This window comes from Uloborus diversus, unplaced genomic scaffold, assembly GCF_026930045.1.
Source record: "Uloborus diversus isolate 005 unplaced genomic scaffold, Udiv.v.3.1 scaffold_12, whole genome shotgun sequence".
NCBI lineage: Eukaryota > Metazoa > Arthropoda > Arachnida > Araneae > Uloboridae > Uloborus > Uloborus diversus.
This window is the reverse complement of record NW_026557876.1, coordinates 1,127,455-1,147,059: the sequence shown is the minus strand read 5'-3', so window position 1 is coordinate 1,147,059 and position 19,605 is coordinate 1,127,455. Positions and strand designations below refer to the sequence as shown.

At 33.2% G+C, this 19,605-nt stretch overlaps 1 protein-coding gene across 1 annotated transcript in view; it reads right to left on the bottom strand.

The window, feature by feature from the left end:
• LOC129232415 (poly [ADP-ribose] polymerase tankyrase-like) overlaps nucleotides 1–11,136 on the bottom strand; it is a 61,708-nt gene extending 50,572 nt beyond the window's left edge. Inside the window, exons 1-3 of the mRNA XM_054866559.1 lie at nucleotides 11,088–11,136; nucleotides 7,808–7,852; nucleotides 4,697–4,777 (exon numbers count right to left, since the gene is read on the bottom strand). Of these exons, the coding sequence (XP_054722534.1) occupies nucleotides 4,697–4,777; nucleotides 7,808–7,852; nucleotides 11,088–11,096 (135 nt within the window). The 5' untranslated portion in view covers nucleotides 11,097–11,136. The remainder of the gene's footprint in view (nucleotides 1–4,696; nucleotides 4,778–7,807; nucleotides 7,853–11,087) is intronic.
• Between the last annotated feature and the right edge of the window lie 8,469 nt (nucleotides 11,137–19,605).

Sequence of the window (19,605 nt, the reverse complement as noted above, 5' to 3'; positions counted from 1 at the left end):
GAAACGAATCGAATGGGCCGCATCGCATCGCAGTTTGCGATTCCAAACGTATGGAAGACGGTGCAATATCGTAGATTGCATCGAAACTTTTGCGATGCAAAGAATAAATAACTGACTACTTTTGGAAGGAGAAAGACAAAACTAGATAGAGATAGTTGCAGTGAGCTCGATTTTGGATGATCATTTTTATTAAACAGGGAGCAGACAGTTTTTATTCTCGAAATGCGATACATTTACTTTCTGAAAGTGTCATATCCTAAATATTCCTGCATTTGTAGAACCACTCATTTGCCCCACTTCTTTCATTTTGTAAAAGAAAAGTGATAATACCCAGGGTCCGTTGATTTAAATCAGCTTGATTTAAATCAAGTGATTTTTTTTTAAATCATTGATTTAAATCGATTGATTTGAATTAAGTGTAACAAAATCATTAATAAAAATCAGTTTGATTTTACTTTTATATATTAATTTTGCATTTTTAGAATGTACTGCTCTAAATTTAACGACACTGCATTATAATTTATTAACTTCAACAGGCTAAACTACATAGATCCCTCTTTCTGCGAGTGTAACAGATTTTCACTCTCTATTACTTTTACTCCAAAATTACAGTTTAGAACAAAATAAAAATTTCATACACCATGACTAATATAGTTCAGAAAAGTAATTGTTCCGCACATTATTTTACACTAAAACGTGCACGATAATGGAAACTTGTGGAATGGAATCCGTGGAGGAATGGAGAACTTTTATCGCTTGGAATTTGGCAACACTTGAGCTTTAGAATCGTTGCACAGTGTTTCGATTAATAGGAGCTAGGTGGACAAAAGTCAAGTTCAGAATTCATCATTTTATCACAAAAAATAACAGTGTTCCTAAATTCACATGATTTAACTGTTCAAGATGGATATTATTTACACAGGTAAGTGCTTTTTTTCTCCAATTCAATGGCTCCATCTGATAATCAAGCAATATTAAAGATTTTTAAAAGATAAACAAAGGAATTCTTGCTCAATTAAATCCTTTAATGTGATGGTAATGATTTTACCCGTTTGTACCCGGGCTAAATTTTCTGTACATAATAGCTGCACTTTTCCCATTATTAATAAGGCATATTACAGTCAGCACACTCGAGTACAACATATTTCTTTCTCTAGAGCATTTTCTTTCGAGTAGGGATTTCTTTGAAGAATGATTGAAGCATTTAAGGGAGTAAGATAAAAACAAGTAACTAAGTATCATGTTTTGGTTTACAGTTTGTTACACCACCCCGAACTCGTTGATTAGTCTCGACAGTATCCGAGAATCGGAAGGAATTCGAGGGGGCCTGCCAACAGAGGAGGAGAAGGGAGAAAGAGAAGAAGAAAGGAAATGGGGTGAAGTTTTTAAAAAAATATTAATGAGAGGAGCAGACACTGCGCAAGTTAGCATAAGAGCTGTTTACCAATAAAGGGCAGGTATCACAAAGACAAAAAACTTCCTCCAGAAACTCATGATCACTGTTCACATTTCGCAAACTAAGCCTTTCCAAACTGGACTTCTGTCATGAATCACAAATTGCATTGGACCACAAACAGACATTCACAAATCACAATCAGTACCTGCTGTTCCTTGCCAGTCTCCCCTTTTTGGAGGCCTGCAATCGTGGCCTGGGATGGTAATTTTGCCTCCGATTCCCCGCATCTCGTGCTGGAATTTTCAAGGTCACGCTGGGCCTGAAAGAGATTTGCAAACAATCAGAACGAAATATGGAACACACAGCAGAATTCTAGGCTGCACCCCCATCACTGCTAAACTTAAACATTTACGCTGCATTCTACGTAAGTATATAAAATAGCTACGTTTAATCCAACTCGTGAACAGGGTTGAATTAAAACAATGGCCAACCTTTGACGATTTATAAATGGCATCAGCACCATGGGTCGATACAGAGACAAATTGGGTTCGTTTTGTGGCCCCTTCACAAAATTTGAAATAGTAAGAGCGGCCACTTCAGGAAATAAAATGCCTCAAAACGAGAGCCAAACTTAGCTCTATGCCACCCCAAGACATGGATTTTAAATCTGCCCCCCCCCCCCCACTGAAAAGGGAGAAAAACTTCCTTGATTCCAAATCGGGGAGTTTGCAGTATTTATAAAAAATTAAAAGCTATTTCAATGTCCAGCAGGGGGTCTAAAAATTACAATTTTCTTCAAAAAAAATTGCATTTTTTTATTTATCTTTTGAAAAATGGCTTACAAGTTTAATTAAAATATCAAGTTCAAAAATTATTAGTGAACACATTTTCACATCAACATTTGGAAATGAATAATGCAAAGATGGAATATTTAAAAAGTGTACCTTAAACTAGTACAAATCCATATCTTTGAGTACTACGTGGGATGCCTAAATGTTGCAGGAGAGCAAAAATTTTTATTTAATGCTCATTACGTACTTTTGGCTGTTTGTATTTTTCAGCTCTAGAATTTCTTAAAATTTACCTTACATTAAAAAAAATATAGAAAAAAATCCGTTAGTTGAAGAATATTTTAAGTTTTAGACTCAATGTCAGATACCTAAATGTTTTTTTGAGTACAAGTATATGTCGAGTTTCTAAAGAAAGTTTTGTTCTGATTCGGACAATTGTACAAGCGCTGGTTCACACTTTAAGATGCAAATCGGCAACGGTCCCCATTGTTCAAATTATATTATATTTTTATACTTGTTTTGACATAAAAGGGAAAATATAAGAGGGAGTGCGACTCGAATCAAAGTTGCCATCCGCCGGCAACTTTGCTATCTATGACGTGTGCCTCTATTCCAAATAACAGATCCATTTATTTAAAAAGTATTATCAATTAAAGATCTTATTTTCTGCCTTTTTTGAGTCATGTCACCATTTTTCTCAAACAACAAAATATTTTTTGACTTTCAATTTAAAGAAAAGTTACTTGTGAGAAAAAATCAAACGTTTATTAAATTAAAAAAATGTTTCCATATTTTGTGTTTGTGATCATTTTCATGAGTTGTAATATTTTGAACTAAAAATGTTACTCACAAAGCTTAAATTTCTTCACATAATGGAAATTCATTCCTGCAATCGGATTATGAGTACTTTAAAATATCGGGATAATAAGAAAACTGCTGGATATAAGTCCCATTCAAATAAACATATATGCTACACACAGGGTTCATACTCTGTTTGGATGAAAAAATTCTATGACTTTTCCAAGACTTTTTCATGACTTCAATAAAAATTTTCATGACCTTGTTCACAAGGAGAATAGCACAATTAAATCTCAAACTCGCTAAGTTTTGGAAATGAGCTTTAGCAAAAAGTATTCATGAATGCCACAGCCTCATTGAAGCACTTACTTGTAATGGAAAAAAATATGAATGTACACTAAAAAACTGAACTATTCTTATTTGTCTTCATCAATTAAATGTAAGTAAAGTAAAAATGTCGTAAAACAAAAAGTATGATGCTTAAATGTCTAATATATTTTTTTTATAAACAGGCAGAATAATAATGAATGAGACAAAGGTTGAATAAGTCATCACTAAGTTTCAATAAATTTGCTTCAAAAGTTACTTTTCAGTGTCAACAGTGCATTTAATCATCCACATAACTTGACAGTATTTTGATTCTTTAAAGTAAAGCCACATATTTTAGTTCTTTGTGTTTCTAAATCAGATATCTTTTGAAAAAAACCATTCAGTAATGAATCAATCTTCTGATTCAAAAGTACTTGTTTTGTTTACTTATTTGCAACATTTTCAAATGCATATAAAAGAACAGATTCAGAAATTCCAGAACATGTTTGATTCCCGACATTGAACGTAGCAGAGGGTCGCATGGATTGGTTTTGCGGGCTGTATGTTGGGCACTACTGTTTTAGAGTATTAGGATTCCTCTCTTTCTGTATTCTATCGCCTGAGTAAAGGTCTTTACTTTTAAAAAACTTCAACAAATGAAGATAAACTCTGATAAATTTAAACACGAAGTTCTTACGAGTGATGGAATCGAACTGTGATGCAATGGAATTGCTTTTTTTGAGTGGGCGTGGCAAAACCAAGAATGTGCAAGTTCGCTACTAGAGAATATAAAACATAAGAAGCGTTGAAAATAACAGTAAATTCAAAATAAGAGATGTCCAAGCCAGTAAAATCACATCACAAAACAGGCAAGCGGCTGCGACAGAAGTGGATGCAATGATTTTTCAAAATAACTCGGATTTGATTTTGGCATCGTTCAATTTTCCACTTTTAATAGCTTTTGTGTGCTGTATACTGTTAAATCACTCAAGATTTCTAATGCTCTTTTAATTACTGTTACTTTATCTCTGTCCAGGACATTTTTCCACGACTTAAAAAAAATTCCATGACTTTCAATGGAAATTTCAATTTTTCATGACTTTTCCAGGTCTGAAATTCAAATATTTTTTTTTTCCATGACTTTCCAGGATTTCCATGACCCGTACGAACCCTGTACGCATTAACCCAGCAGGTTTCAGTAGGTGGGATCAACCAGGGAGGACTTTTCAGGGTTGGGCACAATTTGCCCCCCCCCCCCCAATAAGGATCAGGAATGTCATTTTTGCCACTCCTCAAACGTGTTGTGTGGTCGCCAGTGAAGTCGAGTCTGTTCACCTGCAGGACACCTGACCCTCCCCATCATACCCACGATGCCAGAGAGTGGAATCGGGAGAATCCTTACCTTGCCGAGAGCCGTTTTCAGTTCCTCTATCTCGAGCGCAGTCTTTTCGGAGAGTTCCCTCAACTGCTCTCGAAGCTCGGCCTAAAAGAAAGCAGGGTTGGTAAAAAAACCGGTTTTTTTCAAAAAAAAAAAAAAAACGTTTTTTTTGGTTTAAAACAGTTTTATTTTAATTTAAACCGTTTTTTTTTTGGTTTAAATACTATTTGCGAGAAAAACAATTAATTTTCGAAGGTAATTAAGGTTTCATTTAATTAACAGTTATTCAATAGTCACATTATACCTAATTTCTTGATTAATTAGAGAGATAAGAACAAAATCTTGTAACTAAATTAAATAATTAAAAAAGCTTTCTGCGGGGAAATATTGATTGAAATGTTTGACTTGATTAACATATTAGTATGCATGTATATATAGACCCTTTATGATAAGAAATACTTCAAGAAGTGGTTGTGATGCAGGTTAAGATAAAATATAATGAAGATCCAAGAAAAAAACTTTATAAAACCAACATAATATGAATAATTATCGAATAAAGGTAAAAGTTATATTTTTAAGCATATCTTACATAATGCTGATTTTTATATACACAATGTCGCAAATATTAAAGTGAAGCAAAATGTACAACAGTACATGATTGAACAGTCAAAAAATCGATTGCTGTTGTACTGAGAAAGTTTTAAAACAAAGTGCTGCTCTATATTCGACTCCGTTCTTATTTTGGAAAGACTCGGAAAAAGATATCGACTATCGCTAAAACAAAGAACTGAATCAAAAATACAAAAATTGGTGTAACATGGCTTAAATTACAGCGTATTTACTGGCATACATGTTGCATCCAGCATTGAAGTTTAAAAAATATTAAATGCAAACTCTTTAGAACAAATAAATGTGTAGCAAATTCTATTTCAAGAAATTTTTTTTGCCAAAAACGTTATATACGTGAAGTATAAACTTTTTTTTTAAATTTGATTCAAAAAATATTATTTGTGTTCTGCAGAACAAATCTTAATTTTTAGGTGCAAACAATTAAGTTAGACTGTCGATTTCCTTGCAAGTCGAAGTTAAAATTCCAGGAAAGTGCAAATAAATGGGCAAAAATGTCACACCCCTGCAACAGGAGTGAGCAATATAATGGATTGAATCTACAATAAAAGATTCAATCCTCAGTAAATCTTAACTAATCATGCAAATTAAGCGTAATGATGGAAGTTGACTGAAATCTGCTTTATGGCACATATATGAAATAAAAAATATATTAATATTTTTTTTCGATGAAAGCTTGTAATACATTTTGAAGAAGCAACTTTGCAATTTTAGTATTTATCTCTGCAACTTAGCTAGGAACTAAGCATAAATGGAATTTTACATTTTTCAATATGTGTGGGGAAATCAATGTAAACCTGTAAAATGGATTTTTTTTTTTGGCTTTTTTTTTTTTAATTTTTTAAAAAACCGCATGGTTTAAAAAAAAAACAAACAATTGGTTTAAATCATGGTTTAAACCAAACAACCCTAAAAGAAAGAAGATGGAATTAAAAGACAGGGAAAACACATTCGGATCGAAATGCCTAAGAGATTGTGCATTCATTTGCTTTTGTGTTCATTAGAAAATTTTCTGTGAACAATTATGTAAAAAATTGTATTTTTTTTTTTTAAATGGTTTTTAAAGGTTTAACATGCTTTAAACATTTGAGTAATTTATAAAATGCTATTCCCATGCACAGTTTTGTTAAATATATTGTCCTAATTGCAAAAAGTATTACTTTAAAGCTGCATCGTGAATAGAAAAAAAGCCTTAGGGGTTTTTATGACATGAAAACACAAAAAAAGGATCATCGAGAAAAATCAATTTCAAGTTTTTCTTTTGCATAAGAATACGTAGCGAGCATGACCTAAAACCACTCATAACTTTTTAAATATTTGAACTAAAGCAATGAAACTTTTCCCCCGGTGTTTGGACTGGTTTTTAGTTCTGAAATAAGCAATAAAATGTTTCCCCTCGTTTGATCATTTTTGAGGTAGTTACCCCCTTAAAAGAAAAAACATGATTTTGCAAAAAAAAAAAAGTTAAATTAGTGATTCCTTTTTAAATTTTTAAAGAATCATTCAAACACATTTTGAATATGTTTTTGAATATGTTCATTTGAACAAATGGAAAGAGTCCAGATCATGGTCGTGCCCCAGTCCACCCCATCGGCAGGGGCAGAAACGCAGAAAAAGGAGGAACTTGTCCTTTGGACGGGCGACTACGAGATTTCGACAAAAACCCCCGATGGGTCCCTTCATTTTCGCGCCCTGGTTTCAACGAGTGAAAAAGTAAAGAGCAAATGACAAAAACACAAAAGCAAATTGATGAAAAGTGAAGTCAATCGGTGGTTTTCAACAGACACGAGCGGGGAAGAGAAGGATAGAACGGGCGTCTTTCTGCTCAGAGTCGACAAAATCTCATCCGTGCTCGGGAGGAATTCGGTAGGGTCGCAAGGACAAAGGCAGCAGGAAATTTTTCACCCATCTTTTCTCACAAAGAAAACCTAAGCATTGTAATTGAAGGCAAGTTTCCTACAAATTACATGAGGCTTTCGGAAGGAAAATGGGAGCAAGACTTCACCTAACCCCACTAAAGTTTACATTCTGCGTGTCAATGACATCTTTGACGACTCATACAGGCGACCAGCGTCCATTTTCATCCTGGATTGGGAAATATTCCAATCCACATTTTCTTTCCTTTTTAAATATTTTTCTAGTCTCTTAATGCAATAAAAAAAAATGGAAGATGAACCCAGTACACTTCCTGCATTTCAAGTATAAGTAGACACGCAGCCCCAGAAATTTTCGTAAATACTGTTTCTGACTAAGAATAATGGTTGCAATTCAAATTAGTATTATTCTCATAATCGCATGTGTAAAAAAAATAATATGCATACAGTATAAGGTAAATAATGAGGAATATGTCTTATTTCAAAAAGATCTTTTATATTTTTCAGCAAAAAAAAAATAACTTAAAAACCCTGCAATGATGCACCTCAGAATTCTCAAAGCACTCGGGCAGAACAGATAGGTAAGCACATGTTCAGCTACAGGAGAAACGAGCAGATAAAAAGTTTCACTCACATTTTCCTGGGCAAGTCTTGACACAGCACTGACAGCTTCTTCAGCCTGAAAAGAAAGATGGAGCCCGTTAGCATCGGTCGGCTTGAATGAGAAACGAATCCAATGGGCCGCATCGCATCGCAGTTTGCGATTCGAAACCTCTGGAAGACGGTGCAATATCGTAGATTGCATCGAAACTTTTGCGATGCAAAGAATAAATAACTGACTACTTTTGGAAGGAGAAAGACAATACTAGATGGAGACAGTTGCAGTGAGCTGGATTTTAGATGATCACTTTTATTAAACAGGGAGCAGACAGTTGTCTGCTCCCTGTTTAATAAATGTGATCTTGTAATGCTATACATTCTTGTAATGCTATACATTTAATTTCTGAAAGTGTCATATCCTAAATATTCCTGCATTTGTAGAACCACTCGTTTGCACCACTTCTTTTATTTTGTAAAAGAAAAGTGATCTTGATTTAAATCAAGTGATTTTTTAAAAAATCATTAATTTAAATCAATTGATTGGAATTAAGTGATTTTTTAACAAAATCATTAAGAAAAATCAGTTTGATTTTATTTTTATAAATTAATTTTGCAGTTTTTGAATGAATTTCTCTAAATTTGACTGCACTGCGTTATACTATCCCAATTTCAACAGGCTAAATTACGTAGATCCCTCTTTCTGTGTGTGTAACAGATTTTCACTCTCTATTGCTTTTACTCCAAAATACAGTTTAAAAGAAAAAAATTTTATACACCATGACGAATATAGTTCAGAAAAGTAATTGTTCAATATATTATTTTACACTAAAACGTGCACGATAATGGAAACTTTATCTTTAAGCAACGCATAAAACAAAATCACATCTTATCTACGCTTTATAACGTATCTATAAATCTTAAAAATGTATTGAATAGTAATCTTAACTTTAAAAGTAAGTTGAATGGATTCATCTATTGTATGAAATCTATTATGTTCATAAATCTAAAGTAATTAATATCTACAAATTTTTGAACAGTTTAAAAAAATCTGATTTAAATCAAAAAAATTGCGATTTAAATAAAAAAATCCCACTTTTTTGATTATTTTATAATAAAAAAAAACACAAACCCTGATAATAACTGAAGTCATTGTTGAAAATTTTTTACATCGTGTTTGTTTACTTGTTAAAAATGTAATTTACCAAATGTTGTAAAACTGCTCTTCAATTTTACAGAAATGCTATTTAAATTCCAAATTTGAGGAGCAATATTGCTCCTCAACTTATTTCCCACACTGCAAAGGAACCTAGATTTCCACACCAAAATTTTCCCCGACGCTTCTCGATGTAAGGAAGTTTTCAGGGGTGGATTCAATTTTTTATTTTTTGGTTCGCATTTTGTGAGAAAAGGAAATTTTGTGAAAGTTTTTCCTTCGGTGAAGAAAAACATCAATTTTTGGGCATTTTTCAAAAAAAAATACTGTCATATCGTATACGGTATGTTTTAGTTGTCACAACTCTAATCTGAAATCCCTTCGATCTGAAAGACCCTCACTCGGAATGACTTGAAAGCTGGAGGTTTTCTTTCAACCGCAATGATTGAGCTAAAAAGTGACGAAAGAACTGTTTTTACAAGCATAATTTTGTAAAAGGGCTAGTTTTAAGGACTTAAAAGTGGGCGCTTGTACAAGACAGAATTTTATGAAGGTCAGCAAGGCAAACTCAATCTGTGTCTGAATCTGTTAGAAAAATAGTTCATTTTTGCTCTTGGAGACAATTCCTTAAGTTTTAAAAATGTTTTTAAAACATTTTTATGTAACGTAAATTACATTTTCAATTCAATCTCTGCCAAAAAGTCATCCCATCAGCTAACCTGCATGCAAAATCAGGGTTGGCAAAAACCCGTTTTTTTTTTTTTTTTTTAAAGGCCCATGGACCCACTGTTTTTTTAAATAAAACCCAACTAAAGCTAGGTTTTTAAAAAGAAATGGTTTTTGTTTTTTTTTTTGTCTTTTTTTAGGAAAAGTGTGGGGTATTTATAGCATGTTCTAGCGTAAATATGTGGACAAAGAGCAAAAATTGTCTTGAGGTAAAAAAAAAAACTAGTTAAAATTCAGCATTTTCTGAAGAAAAGTATAAAAGACGACAAACCCCAAGAATAGTGAAGTTTCAGATTTTTTAGTTTCCGTGATTACCAACAGTTAAGGCAAAGTTACTTCTCGAGCGATAAAATCTATTGTTTGTTTTTTATTACTACACTTTTTTTTTGCATTTTACTTTATTGAATTTCATTTTGTTAAGCAAAACTTCTATGGAACCTCAAGTAGTTTAAATCCCTTTTTACTGTATTCTAGCTTAATCAAGACATTTCTTTGAATTTTATGTTGCCTGTTTTTCTATTTCTGTGCACAGAGTAAGAAATGTTAAACTTTTTCGTAAGATAATGAAAATTCTGTTCATCCTATTCCGTTTTCTGTCCGACCGCTTGTGAAACCTGTTAATTTCTAAAAAATATACCTCGTTTATTCGAGATTTGTGACGTGTTGGTTTGTAGAAAATAATTCACATAAAAGCCTTTTAACAAGAGTAGTTTCATCTGTACAATCTACAAATATTGAGAAAATCCGACGCGACAGGACTTGGTCAAGATAATTTGAGTTATTTATTGACCAGTGAAAGAAAAAAGTTAAATGTATTTATTTAAAATCTTTGAAGTATTTTTTTAATGCCATTAAGAGTTAAGAAATACTAATAAAGTTCAAAATTCAATTTTTATGTTCATTGTCTGTGGTGATGAACAAATAAAAAATAAGTTTAAATTGTGAAAGTATTTAAATTAAATATTTTTTTAAAATCTTCTCAGAAAATTTAAAAAAAAAATCCCAAAAGAGGGCAAATTTTTTTTTTTTTTTAAACCCATTGGGTAATGGGGTTTTTTCAAAAAAAAAAAAAAAAAAGACCATTGGGTCCAACCCGGTCAACCCTGCGCGAAATTCCCCGATGTGAAAGTCTATGATTCATGTTATTTTCCTTCCGCGATGGTGTGGCGCAATGAACAGAAGTTGAGTAACACTTGGCTGATGCACGGCGAAAATAATTCCAAGAAGAGTTCATTTCAAACTTTATCACATTATTCTGTCTAGCTGAGAACATTGAGAGCCCCTCCCCAAGACGAAAATACCCCCCCCCCCTGAAAATTTCATTGGCATAGTCAATGTGGGCACCCCTGCAAAACAGTATTTCAAAACATTAGGTTGTGTTAAATTTAGTTTTTCTTTGAAACAGAAATAGTCAGAGAAAAATATTCGAACTTACAGAGTTCATCTTGCCAAGTTCTTAATTTCCTTCTATTCAAGTGAATCCTGCAATTGAAACCAAAAGATACAAAACAACATTTAAACAGAGTCATCATTACAGACATTAAAAAAATTAATCTATCACAATTCAAAAACCGGTTCCGGTTACACAAAACTTCTGTGTAACCAGATTAAAATCGGCTGCATGAACAAGTTGAATGCTCTCATTGAATAAATGTTCAATTTAAAACATGACATGAACATACATTTTATTCTGATTTTAAATGTTTTCTCACAGAATGTAATTTTTCCAAAACATAGTTTTAGACACTTTCGGAGGTTTTCACCGTCGTGTGCAAAACTTTGCCGACCCCGGGTTAAAAGGATGTACTTGCAAATGGGGGAATAAATAATTGCTTCATGGGTTCAATGATTCGATGGCTTAAAAGTCGAGTTCCATCCCTTTCCGATCCGTGGCACAGAAAACGAATCGTACAACCACAAAGTCACACATTTACCAGAGTAAGCGAATACGGTCGGACGCCGATTTAACGAACCCCTTTTTAACGAATTCCCCGTTTTAGTGAATTTTTCTCATTCCCCGACTAAAACGAAGGCAAAAAACCCTATTTACCGAATAATAAACCCTGAATTAACCAGTTATTTTAACAGCCAAAAAAATTTTGTTTTGTTGATTTCAGTTTAAAATATTGGAATGTTTTTCAAACGATATATCTATCTTGTGCGAAGCAGAAAAAACTTTTGTTAAGACGACAGGCAAGTGGGCTTCAATGAATAGCTATTCTGTTGCAGAAAGCGAGAATGAAACTCTCCTCAAAACTGTTGTTTTTTGCTTCACATGGAATGGAAACCGTAAAAAACATATCTCATGCAGTTCGCTGTAATTGACACAGTATTTTCTTTTCTCCATAAAGTGGAAGGAGAACTATTTCGAGTCAAGTACCGAGGAAATTGTGAAATTGTCAGAATCTATTACTCAGTACAACAAAATTTCAAATTAACTAGCGTGAAATAAGTGGCGGATTCCTGTGTAAAGAGTGCACACTTTCTAATTATGGATATTTTTGTGCAGTAGCTCATTGGGGCTTTCAGATAAAATAAGTGCAATTTTTTTTAAACATATTCGCACCCTGATGTTACGAATAACCCTGACTTAACGTAAAAAAGTTTTGGTCCCGATGAATTCGCCGAATCGGGGTCCGACTGTAATAAAAATGGCGTCACTTGTTCCGATATTTCAAACTAAACGAGACACGAAAGGAACAGAAATCATGAGTCAAGTCACTTTTGCAAAAGAGGAAAATAAATTTTAAACTTCTTTGAAAGAGAACGGATTAAAATCGTACCTTTGAAACTCCTGAATTCGAATTTAATGGCTTTCTAGAGAGAACGCTAGATCGCAAGATACACTATTATATTATATTAGGTGATGCGGGAAAAAGAGAGAAAGGAGATTTTCGCAATTGGCTTCTCCTCTCTAACAGTTATGGAACCAGAGCTTTTTTTTTTTCTTCAACAGTGTCCACACTGAGCACATGAAATCAATTTTTACCACAGGCTAAAAAAAAATGCAATCATTGTTTAAACAAAGCACAATAAAGAAATCAAGTTAACACCAGTGCTTTATATTGGAGAGGAAGAGCCCCTGCGAAAACCTCTCTACATTAACTCCGCACTGGAATTCTGTTCCTGTTCTGCATAAAACCTTTTATTAGCCTCCCTGCATAAACCAAAAGCGTTTAAAGGTTTATGCAGCAGAGACCTCAATCACCGAAGAAAGAGTAACTAGATCAAAAATAGTTTGTTTTCATAAAGTAGATATAATGTGAATTCGTTTGCATTCTGTGAAATTCATATAGGCGCTCTTTACAAAGTTTGCTCATGAGTTTCGGTTGTTTCGTGTTCTCCGCGTTGATCTAAAAAAGTGAAGTTGGGGAAAATATCATATTTTAATGAAACTTTTAATGCCTGTTAATGATATGACTTTTTTTTTTTTTTTTTTTTTTGTTGGTTGTTATTTGTCTTTTTCCTTGGCTATTACTGTCTTTTTATTTACTTGAAAGATTATTGCAACGGGATTTTCCCTTTTAAATTTGTCGGACCTCTTGATTTTCACTCGGATGATTTTCAATTTTAATGGCACTTTTTTTTTTCTTGTTTGATGACTTGTTTTGTAAAGAGAAGCAAAATAACCCAGCTAGCACACGAACATTCGGCCAACGTTAGCTTATTACGTTAGACTTATGTCGGCCTCTTACGTTAGAACATACGTTAAAGTGCACCGTCGGAAAACGGTTATCCAACGATTGGTTTCCAATGTTATCTCAACATTTTTCCAGCGCTGTTCCTACGTAAAATGCAACGGTGAACCAACCAATTCCAAACGTTATTCCAATGTAAATTACAACAGTTAAACAACACTTCTTAACATTATCCCAATATAAATTTCGACGCTTATCCAACAATTTTCCAACGTTAGCTGCAACGTTAGACTGATTATTTTCCTACGCTATTCTGATGAAAAATCAACATTTAAGTAACTATTTCCCAATGTTATTGAAATTTAATATGCGCAACCTTAATAGTGTGCTACCTCAGATTGCTTTCCAGCCTATTTCATTTGAATTTTTTATTATTTTCCCTCATCAAATCAATATACTTTACCAAATATATATCAAATCATTATTATTTTACAAGCGTAGAAATAGAAATACTAAAAATTAAAAAAATATGCTGAAGCATGGAAATTCTTATATGCTAAAATAAATTAAAATATAGTAGAGAAATAGTTGCATCATGTATAGTACCTATAATTTATGTGACTTTTTGCCCTTTGTGACATCATAACCTTTATTGCTACCTCTGATTGCTCTCAAACCTGTTTCATTTAAAGTTTTTACTATTTTCACTCATTACATCAATATATTGTTTCAAAGAGTAAAAATGCTAAAAAAAAAAAAAAAAAAATGCAATTTATCATTTCCCTATCATTTACAAACGTTTCAATAAAATATGAACAAAAATTAAGATATTTATAATTCTTACCTTTTATTTTCTGAATAATTACTCGAAAATTATCTTCATAAGCTTACATTAGTTTCTTTTTTCTTTTTCAGGAAATATTAATTACCAGCAAGGTTATTCTTAAGACAGAATAAAATCTTTGACTTTAAAATTCTGCCATGAAAAATAACCTAGCTTGTTTGAAGGTTCAATTTTGCTTTGACCTGAAATAAGAGTTAAAAAAAATGAATAAATAAATAAAAAAAAAACATACGCATACACATTCAGTTAGAATCTTCATAACAATTAAAATGACGTGGGTTAAACTTGAATATCATGAAAACTACTTATTTTATTGTTTTGTCGAACTATTATACTCTCCCATTTCATTAAAAAAAATCATGTTCATTGACTTTTTTTTTTCATTTTAGTATTAGGGAAGGAATTTTAATGTATTTTATCCATCAACGAGAAAAGTTCATGCAAAGACACAATTTTATTTCTATGGTAAATTGCACATGTATTGTGCGTTTAAAATTACCAAAGCTAAACAAAGGAACAACATGAAATTCTAAAACGAATTCAAAGCATTCATAAAATTCTCTAAAAAAAAATAGTTAAAAGCATCCATCAAAAAAAGAAAATCAGTTCGAATGAGCAAAAATTTCAAGAATTTCGATTCATCGGAGACCCCTCCCCCCCCCCCCCAAAAAAAAAAGATAAAATTCCCCTAGAAACAACCTCTTCCTAAAACCTCCTGCCAAAATGAATTTGTAGGAAAAATTCTAGCAGTTTGAAACAAGAAAAATCTGGGCCTGCACAGCCACAATCATTTGAAGTGCTTGGAAAACAAATAAAAGTAGAATGCATTTAATAATCAAACACACACATACCAAAAAAAAACAATGTTTTATCTTAGTTTTAAATTTATTAAAAGAAAGAAAAATAGTTGGAAAAATGAATTGAATTACTTTGGAAGACTTTAGTACTTGTGAGATTGAACGACACTCGCCGTGAGCAAGTACGACACGTGTGAATGTGTATGTGACCCTGGAATGAAAAAGAAAATGGCTATGCCCCTGGCGCACTCACTCCTCCCTCACCCCTTTTTCAAGTCATGGGTCTCAGCAAGAGTGCAGAGGCGGGGGGGGGGGGAGAGGGCTTATGGAACGCATTACGCACGCTTCGCAGAACGCGCAAATCAGCAACCAGCTTACAATAAATGGGCGTAAATGTGAAACAGGTTTGAAGGTTAGAAATAAGTTGGGAATACGTTTAGTCGGATATAGGTTGGTTTTAAACCATCCTCCGATGCTTCAAATGATCGGATGAGCGTATGAAAAAACCAATATCTAACCAAAACATATTTCCAACCATTACGATGCATTTTCAACCTTTCTCCAACGTAAATCCGATGGTTTGTGCTACCTGGGAAGTTTCCTTTGGCCGAACAATAAATAAAATGAAAAGTAGGTCATTGTCAAGATTAAAAGTGGAACCCATAACGAGATAATATCTATTCCCCCCTCCCCATTAGTTTCCTATTCCACTGATCGGAAAAAATATGAGAACGCTCAAAACTACTCTCGGGAGAAAATTCCTTCAATATGGAATGCGTTCATTGGTAATCGATCTCTTAATTGGCCGTGTGCAAAAACAAAAGCAGAGAATATTCTTTCGACCTTTGAGAATGTGAGACACTGAGGTAAAAGAAGACTGGATAATGAAAAAGAAATCTATCTGTCTCGAGACAAAAACATTTTGCAGAGGAATATTAAAATTAATAAATTAATTTCGTTGAAAAACTCAAAATCAATATCAACCCCTGGCTGTTTTCGTTAATGTTTATCTTCCCAATATTCTTTAGTGGAAAAATTGAATTTTTGAGCAGTTGAATTTGAAATGTTCAAACATGATAGCAATGATTGCAGAAAAATTGTTACAGAGTTAAATATGTCACTTGGTTTTCATTTCAGAAAACATTTTGAAACAGGCTGCTTCGGAAGAACTTCTCGAAAACGGTGACATACCGATCGGAGGAGAGACGGACTCCGTAAGTTTGATTGATTTTCAAGTGATTCTGTTTCACTTCTCTCAAGAAATCTAAATTTAAAGATCTGAGACTGCCGTGAAATGCAAGATGAAAAAATATTTGAAATGAAAGATCTCTCGCGATCTCTGAATTTCGAAAGGTTATAGGACTCTTGCACTGTTAGCTAAGAGGTTTGACCTCGGAATGGCAGATTGACGTGGGACTTAAAGTGCAGTTTTTGAAACCAACTATAAACATTTTGTTAAGTGACTAGAAAAAACAACTACAGGGTCACCACTGTAATTAGTTCATAAAAATAAATTATTTCATTTTTCTTGTCTTTCTTAATTATTTTATTGAGTTATATTCCAAATTTGAATTTCATTCAAATGATTTTTTAAAAAATCCTAAGTATATTTCTGTTTTAAAAAGTTTGAGGGTAAAAAGGTTTTTAAGACTTGCAAAAAGTGTGCAAACAATCTATAAATTATTGGTAATTAATTTACCAAGATGCAGTTTACGTAGATATTTCGTGACACAAACACATGAGAAAATCGTTGATAAATCCCCTAAAACAGTTTGTTAGTTCATCTAATTAATATCAGTAGATAAATCCATTTAACCTCTAAAATCCTTTGAAAACTCCTCCACAGTGCAATATAACCAAAATAGAAATATCGTTGATATTTTGTAAGCATCCAAAAAACGTTGATGATTGCTCCCAAAAGTGTTGAAAGACATGTCACATATACAGTGATTTCACGTAAAATCGCTGTGCTGGGCGGACATTTTGCTGTTGTTCCCTACGAATTTATCCGTTATCGGAATTCAAAACGTCGATCTATGTCGGTCCTACGTCGATCTGTATTTTTGTGCTACGAGGGAATGCATGGCCAGGTGCAGCGTGAAACTCCTGGACGGACTGTATCGAAGGTCGAAGGAGGAAGATAACATGCCAGCAATGTAAGGGACACTGAGTATAAAGAACGGTGCGCATGCGCAAGTATCAACGAAGGTCCACCTGTTCTATTGTGTACTAATTACCTTGACGACGACAGCATGAAATCAATACCATATTGACGGCGCCAACATGTATGCAATGCTGATATTGTAAGGTTATATCAATATTGGTATTTTAAGATGAATGCAATGTTGCATACCTGTTGCTATTGCAATATTGCTTTTTAATCTTTATGCAGTGTGAAACACGTCAATATTGACGCTGTCAGTATATCAAGATCTGTCAAGGTTGATGCAAGAAATTTTGCTAGTAGGGTTAAAACATCTCTCATTTTAAAATTATTAAAAAGTTTCAAACAAAAATTTATTAAAGTAAAATCCTTCCCCATCCTCCAAAACCAGGGGGAGCAAAGCCACACGCCACACCAATAAACGCCGAAATGAGACGATTGGGTGACGCAGATTGGGCACCGGGAACATTGGGCGCCGAGCATTTTGGGTGCTCAGAGCATTGAGCATAATGTACTCGGCGCTTAATTTTCCTAGACTATGATTTAGTATACTGAAATAGTATCGACTCTGTAATGGATATGTTTGTATTTTAACAGCAAACAGATGATGAGACTTGGTATATTAGTTGAAACTAGTTTAAAAACTACACTATTGCATGATTAAAACACGTTGCCTTGGGTATCACTAGCATATTCAATCGATATGAATGAAACATATGGAAATTCGAAAGTCTTTTTTAGATAAAAATTAAGCACAACACATATCATAGGACAATTATTTCTTGCCTAAAGTTAAATTAAACGAATTTTATTAATGTTTTCCTCTATACGAATGGGATAGCAATGACAAGAATAATAATAATAAAAAAGATCTGTGTGTTATTCTACTGACCTTTCGTATTAAATTAGGTGTTTTTAAGAGCATTGTAACACTAGTGCTTAATTTGAATACTTAAAACCAGAATTTCTACGTACAGTGAAACCTGTGTAAGTTGACCACCCGCTGTGCAGTACTTTGGTGGTCAACTTATAAAGGGCGGTAATGTTTTTTTTTTTTTTTTGTCATTTCTTGCACCATGCATTCCTTTTTTGAGGAATTCACCCTTACTCTTTCTGTTCAGCTCCACTTTCATTTTTAACATTATTGAAAGTGAAACATTAATTAAAATACTATTCAAATACTCTTGTTATTTTTCTCTTGTTTTTAACTATATTAGACGCTGTAGTTTTAGAAATTCCATATATGCCAGCTGATTTTCTCTGACTTACTCCATTTTCAATTACTTTTAATATTTCATACTTTTTATTAATCTCAAGTTCCACTTTCTTTTTGAAGCCTTTTTACGCAAAACTTATAGCACAAAGAGCAACAAGCTCAACTCTCCCAGTTCATAAAGGCAAAATTAAAATGTCTTATCTCTTAATCCCTTGCACCAGAAACATGTAACTTTACTCATTAGCAGGCCCAGATCTACGTACCCGCAGTGCAAGGGGCCATAGAAATTGATGAAAAAATGTAAAAAAAAAAAAAAAACTAGCACAATTTGTGTATGTGATCATATACATAGTACGTCATAATATGAAAATTTATGAAGCTTGAGGGTATACGCTATATGTCTATAAAATGTTTGAAAGTATACGGCGTATATGGAGTACAATACACTATGAGAACAAACACCACTGCTTTTAATATCAATTTGTGAGCAAAATTTAGAAAAGATTGTAAGGTATGATTTTTTTCCAGGACCCCAGATAAAACGACTTGCTGATCCCTAAATGAGTTCATAGATGAATGAATGATGCCCTCAAAGATTCATCTTAATTCATGGGGTATAGCACTGTTCAGAATAAATTTAAGATCTTACTTTTTCTATTTTATTTCTGATTGTAAAATAAAACTAAAAGCTGCAAAGTTAAAAAAGTGTATTCATTTTCAGTAAAAAAAAACAACCTCTTCTATTTAGCATTTTTGTGTTTCACAGTAAATGTTAAAAGAGCTCTTTTAAATATGCAATTTTAGATTTTTAGTACAAAACTAAAAGGAAAGTATATGACGCACAGAAACATTATCCTTTTTTCTACGGGGGGCTTAAAAAAAAACTTGCACAGGTTTTACATGAACTGTCCTGTTTTGTTGTCACAGAGAATCTTCAAATTGACATAGATTAAGGAATAAAAAACATTTGAGCTAAGTATAAACAGAAAGAATGTTGGAAAATGTAAATGATTGCACACATGTGAATATACATTCATTATTGCATGTATGGAGGTGAAAGGAAACTGCTTCCCAATGCATAAAAATGCGACCCTATGGACGAAAAGACACCCGACAAACGCTCTCTTCAGTGCCGTGAAGTGTTTACAGCCATTTACCCACATTTTTTGCATTGAAAGGGATTCTTCGCAGCTCCGAAACAATTTTTTTTTGGCTAAATGGCTGCTTGCTTTTCAACATCATCGTTTACATACATTATGCATTAAATTATAAGCTCATTCTCGTCATTTGAGGC